This window comes from Vollenhovia emeryi, unplaced genomic scaffold (assembly GCF_000949405.1).
Source record: "Vollenhovia emeryi isolate VEMERY1.0 unplaced genomic scaffold, V.emery_V1.0 DF939126.1, whole genome shotgun sequence".
Lineage (NCBI taxonomy): Eukaryota > Metazoa > Arthropoda > Insecta > Hymenoptera > Formicidae > Vollenhovia > Vollenhovia emeryi.
In genome coordinates, this window is record NW_011967240.1 from 3235614 (window position 1) to 3240731 (window position 5118).

At 49.7% G+C, this 5118-nt stretch overlaps 3 protein-coding genes across 3 annotated transcripts in view; 1 reads left to right on the plus strand and 2 right to left on the minus strand.

Annotated features, from left to right (window-relative positions):
- Positions 1–417, minus strand: part of LOC105569033 (tubulin alpha-1 chain-like) — a 3764-nt gene extending 3347 nt beyond the window's left edge. The window contains exon 1 of the mRNA XM_012025162.1: positions 204–417. Within this exon, the coding sequence (XP_011880552.1) occupies positions 204–206 (3 nt within the window). The 5' untranslated portion in view covers positions 207–417. The remainder of the gene's footprint in view (positions 1–203) is intronic.
- Positions 418–425: 8 nt separating this feature from the next.
- LOC105569035 lies at positions 426–2151 on the minus strand. The gene is made up of 5 exons (XM_012025164.1): positions 2056–2151; positions 1471–1505; positions 844–895; positions 645–723; positions 426–544 (listed from the first exon to the last, which is right to left on the minus strand). The coding sequence occupies exons 1-5, from the start codon at positions 2149–2151 to the stop codon at positions 468–470; spliced, it is 339 nt and encodes a 112-aa protein (XP_011880554.1). The 3' UTR covers positions 426–467.
- LOC105569034 lies at positions 2122–5096 on the plus strand. Its single transcript, XM_012025163.1, has 2 exons — positions 2122–4389; positions 4486–5096. The coding sequence occupies exons 1-2, from the start codon at positions 3920–3922 to the stop codon at positions 4778–4780; spliced, it is 765 nt and encodes a 254-aa protein (XP_011880553.1). The 5' UTR covers positions 2122–3919; the 3' UTR covers positions 4781–5096.
- Positions 5097–5118: the final 22 nt, after the last annotated feature.

The following is a 5118-nucleotide window of genomic DNA, read 5'->3' on the forward strand; positions in this document are numbered from 1 at the left end:
ACCAATGGGGAAAATACATTTAAGATCGTATGCTTTCAGACACCTAGAGCAGCCGCCTCCTTTCAACGGGAGATCCGGCTTCGATTAACTTGCCAATCTACGTCGCATCCGTCTGCGACGACGCAGACCCGCGGTCGACGAGGACCGTTTTACAGGGAGAGAGTAGACGTTTTACGATCTGTGGAGGAGGTCAAGTCCCTTACCATCTTGAGAAACGACCGGACGAAGACTCGTAGAGATTCTCGCTCGCTTGTGAGCCGTTTGAACGGAGTTGGCGATGGAACTCCCTCGAACGATCTTGGCCTAACTGAGCGCTTGCCGGGGACGACCGGTCTCTTATAGCCTCGGTGCGTACCCGTTTTACGCCCGTCCCAGGAGCAACGCCGCCTATGTCTATAACGCCCGTCACGCTTATCCGACTATGTAGGGTCATGGGATTGCGTAACCGACGTACGCGGCCGACCCAATCACGCTGGAGCTCGCTCGTTGTAAAGTTCAATCCTTTCCCCCCTTTTCTGCCCGATTTTAATCATCGGTTTGGAACCTGCAAGGATTAACTGAATTATTACACGTTCTAGCTCCGATATCGCAGAGAGATTTTTTTTTGCGTCGCGCGGTGGTTCGCTCCTTCCTTTCCGGCTTACCTCGACGTTGCACCGCGGAGGTGAGGCAAAAACAAAGCAGGAGGACTCGCGACGCCCGAGACGGTTCAGGCGCTCCTGTCTGGACACGGGACAATTTTAGTACCGTAAATATAACGTGGAGAGCGACGAACTCCGTGGGCTATTAAACGTTCGCGTGTAGACGTGTACTTCCGTCCTAGAATAGTCGCCGCGTCCTTACCGCATCCGTTTTACTTGCTGCGCCCGTTGAATGGGCATATCCTTCTGCGAGGCTAACAATAAGACGACAAATGTGAATCACGTTTCGTCAATTTTTTTTATCAACATTTCGTCAAAGCTCACCGCGGCTCTCGACTAAAATCGTTCGTTCGCGACAACAATAGTTGGACTCTTGAAAAAAGAAAAGTCTACTACAATCCCGATAGTGTCGCACACGGATGAAAAGAATTGACTCGCGTGCCCTAAGAATGCCATCGACTAAAGTCCAATTAACTCGATCGACGATCAATGTAACTGGCACAATTGACGAGATGAAAATTCTCAGCTTTGTAATTCGTCGTTTCTAATCTTCTTTCCAGCAAAACGTTGATGATTCAACGTTAACAAAGTAGTACACGTATTATTAGACAAATCGAGTAACGTTCAAACACAGCAGAGTTTCTTACAATAAAAAATAATTAGAATCTTCTTTGATAAAATCTTGACGTGTATAAAGATTGCATGTCTAAAAGACATCTTTAAGACGTCTTTAAGTCGTCTCTTAGATATGTATGTCTAAAAGACGACTTAAAGATGTCTTAAAGATGTTTTTTTAGACATGCGTAATGTATTGGCTATAAATACATACGTGATTTCAATAGCGACAATGTGACGTCGATTTATCTAGAATTCCAAAGCCTAATCTACAATGTGCTCTTTGCGTCTCGAAACGATATATTTTGTAGCGAATAAATGCGTTTAAAAAATTTGTGCAAGGCGATAAACTGTACAATTATAGTAGCGTAAAATCATACGTTGTCGACAAAGTTTTTGAGCGTTTTGATTTGCTGATATAAAATAGAATGTTTCTAGACGCGAAGAGCACACTGTAGATTAGGCTCAAGAATTTGTCCAAGATTTCTGATAGCGAATTCGATTGCTCGCACTAGTGCGCACTGAGCGCACACTAATGCCAGTTTATAGTCAGAAATTTTATACTCAACTTTGTCTTAAATACACGTTCAAAGAGCATTTAGCCGAAATATCATCCGCGTGGATGCCGTCAAGACCATCTCACTGGCTACGAAATATCTCAAAAAGTATTTAAGACGATTCTCAAATGTAAGAATTGAACTGTAAACAATTGTCTCAGTGCGCACTAGTGCAAGCAACCGAATTCGCTATGACCGAGAATTCGGAATTTCGAATCGCCGAAATCAAAAGTCCCGCAGACCAATTGTTCGGAGCCGGGCGAAAATTGAGCGCTAAAGGCGAGACCCGTAATCGGGTTCCGGGAATACGCAGCCGAATGGCGCAAAGTCGTAAACATCGACGATCCCGTCTAGTTTCGGTGACTCGCTTTCTCTCCTTATAGTTGATCAGCGTCTGGACCGCGAGCGCACGGGGCGGACATGTGAGAGCGGCGGAGCCTCGGCTGTGGTTCTGTACGGCTGCTGATCGGTTGGCCCTAACGTCCGCCGACGTTCAAAAGCTCGAAAAGTCAGTTGACTTGCTCTGGCTGACGATCTGCCTGTGCGTCTTGGATCGGTCGAGTGGCCGCCACCGCCGGCGATCGAAAGCCCCGATGGTCCGCGAAGCCTCCGATATAAAACTCCGGGCAGCATACGCCCGGATTATCCTCGCGCTAAGTCACTGCTCTCGGTCAAATTCGCGTCAATTTCGACTTTCTTTGTCGCCTGTGCAATTGTCAGGAGAAACTCTCTCCGTTGCTTGCGGAAGATAACTTCCGCTCTTTATTGAATTGTGTAAAATTGTTATCTTAATCGCCAACTGAGCGTTCTCCTGAATTAAGACGAGCCTCATCCCGCTCTCGCACACCAATAAAATACCAGAACAATTAATCGGGTAAGGAGGTGGCGTTAATCTAAGATCGCGAGAAATTTTCAAGGATCGCGATTAATACCGGGAATATTCAACTGCGAAAAAATCCGAACTCTCGAAAATCGAAAAAGTATCAGGCGAATATAATCGGCGAGGAGCCAGCGCGTTATTTTGTGGCGACTTGAGTTGCCCATCTACACCACGACGTGTTCATGGTCGTTGCCGTCGTTGGTGGCGCTGTCCGAGCCGCGAGCGGGACAGAGTTGTAACAGTCGTTCCTCTCAACTCGCACGATCGAGATCGGCCACCTCGACGTGCGGTTGCGATAATCGTATTGCTCTAAAAGTGAAGTTGCGTCATTACCGCCTTAGCTAACATAAAACCAGCTACCGACAAGAGAAGTTCTGTGGCACTTCTGCCGGGGCTTCTGAACCTATCTAAGTCCACAAGTGGTGACCCCGACGTGATCCAATCATCGGCGGTCAGTATATCGGGGGGCATCGAGTGTATCCACGTGCGAACTTTAATATCCGGCGGGCTGTGAATCGCATTTTCATCGCCGTGGGATACGAGGGGGAGGGGCGATATAGGTTCAGACTTCTCGTTTGGCGCGTTGAAGTCGCATCGCGGACGATTAGAACAATCAATCGTTGTTCCGCGACTTGTCAACGGCCTGTCGATTTGTCCGCCCGCGTTTTGATTCAATTGGCGAGTAGGCGTCTCTTTCCTCGACGACCTTTCTTTGTCGGAGTTGGATTGTCTAGTGTTGTCTAGCGTCCGGATAACAGCAGCTCTCCTTCGTGTCGCGCGGCTGATGCGAGAGCGATAGTATGTCGTCCAAGTGACTGTCGTTCTGGACGGCAGCGACGAGCGCGTTGAATCTCTCGATGCAGATCTGCAGGTGATCGTCCTTGGAAATGGTGCGTCTGTTGACGCTCTCCTTGCACAGCGGGCAATGCGCCTTCTTCTTCTTCAGCAAGTTTAGTATACAGGCCTTGCAGAACGAATGGCCGCATCGTGTCTTGGTAGGCTCCGTTATGAGCTCCAGGTTTTCTCTGCAAGGGGGTAACCGCTGACTGGAATCTTGTTGACGTCGCGCAACAACGATTGATTCTAATCGTCCGCGATGCGACTTCAACGCGCCAAACGAGAAGTCTGAACCTATATCGCCCTTCCCCCTCGTATCCCACGGCGATGAAAATGACAATGCGATTCACAGCCCGCCGGATATTAAAGTTTGCACGTGGATACACTCGATGCCTCCCGATGATTGGATCACGTCGGGGTCACCACTTGTGGGCTTAGATAGGTTCAGAAGCCCCGGCAGAAGTGCCACAGAACTTCTCTTGCCGGTAGCTGGTTTTATGTTAGCTAAGGCGGTAATGACGCAACTCACTTTTAGAGTAATACGAATACTTTATTATCGCAACCGCACGTCGAGGTGGCCGATCTCAATCGTGCGAGTTGAGTGGAACGACTGTTACAACTCTGTCCCGCTCTGCGGCTCGCGTCGATACGCTTTGGGCAAACCGTACCACGTTTTCGTCCGATTTACCATTGTCATCGGATATTGGTTTCGCCGACTTAGCTTTGTCTTCGATCGGTTTTTCGTCCGGACGAGGCAGCGAGACGAGGGGGAGAACCGCCGAGGGCATTGTGGTGTACACATTTGCGGCGTTACTGGGCGTTACTGGGCCTTTTCTGGGCTTTGTAAAGATAAAATAAGGTAAACTAATTGTAAGATAACAAGATAAAGTAGTGCCCGCTGGGCATTAGTGGGCATTGGTGCACAAGATTTCAGTCAGCGGTTACCCCCTTGCAGAGAAAACCTGGAGCTCATAACGGAGCCTACCAAGACACGATGCGGCCATTCGTTCTGCAAGGCCTGTATACTAAAATTGCTGAAGAAGAAGAAGGCGCATTGCCCGCTGTGCAAGGAGAGCGTCAACAGACGCACCATTTCCAAGGACGATCACCTGCAGATCTGCATCGAGAGATTCAACGCGCTCGTCGCTGCCGTCCAGAACGACAGTCACTTGGACGACATACTATCGCTCTCGCATCAGCCGCGCGACACGAAGGAGAGCTGCTGTTATCCGGACGCTAGACAACACTAGACAATCCAACTCCGACAAAGAAAGGTCGTCGAGGAAAGAGACGCCTACTCGCCAATTGAATCAAAACGCGGGCGGACATCTTCGCGCCTACGCTTTTATCCCTGCGGACGCGCAGCTAGCGCAGTCATCCCGGCGGACGCGCATCCAGCGCAGTCATCCCGGCGGACATCTTCGCGCCCTCGAGTCATCCCGGCGAATGCGCATCCAGCGCAGTCATCCCGGCGGACATCTTCGCGCCCTCGAGTCATCCCGGCGGACGGCACTCGGGGGCAGTGATGCAAATTCCGATTCTTTTGCAGCACGATGTGGTCGGAGAGGGGATAACGCACACAAGCGAG

Bases quoted from the DNA above. Each gene is read 5' to 3' on its own strand.
- LOC105569035 (XM_012025164.1), bottom strand. From the start codon at position 2,151: ATGTTTACGACTTTGCGCCATTCGGCTGCGTATTCCCGGAACCCGATT. The intron at 724-843 runs GTAAGGACGCGG...TCCCGTGTCCAG, and splicing joins CAGCAAGTAAAACGGATGCG to ACAGGAGCGCCTGAACCGTC. The intron at 545-644 runs GTAAGCCGGAAA...TAATCCTTGCAG, and splicing joins CTCCGCGGTGCAACGTCGAG to GTTCCAAACCGATGATTAAA.
- LOC105569034 (XM_012025163.1), top strand. From the start codon at position 3,920: ATGCCTCCCGATGATTGGATCACGTCGGGGTCACCACTTGTGGGCTTA. The intron at 4,390-4,485 runs GTAAACTAATTG...ACCCCCTTGCAG, and splicing joins CTTTGTAAAGATAAAATAAG to AGAAAACCTGGAGCTCATAA.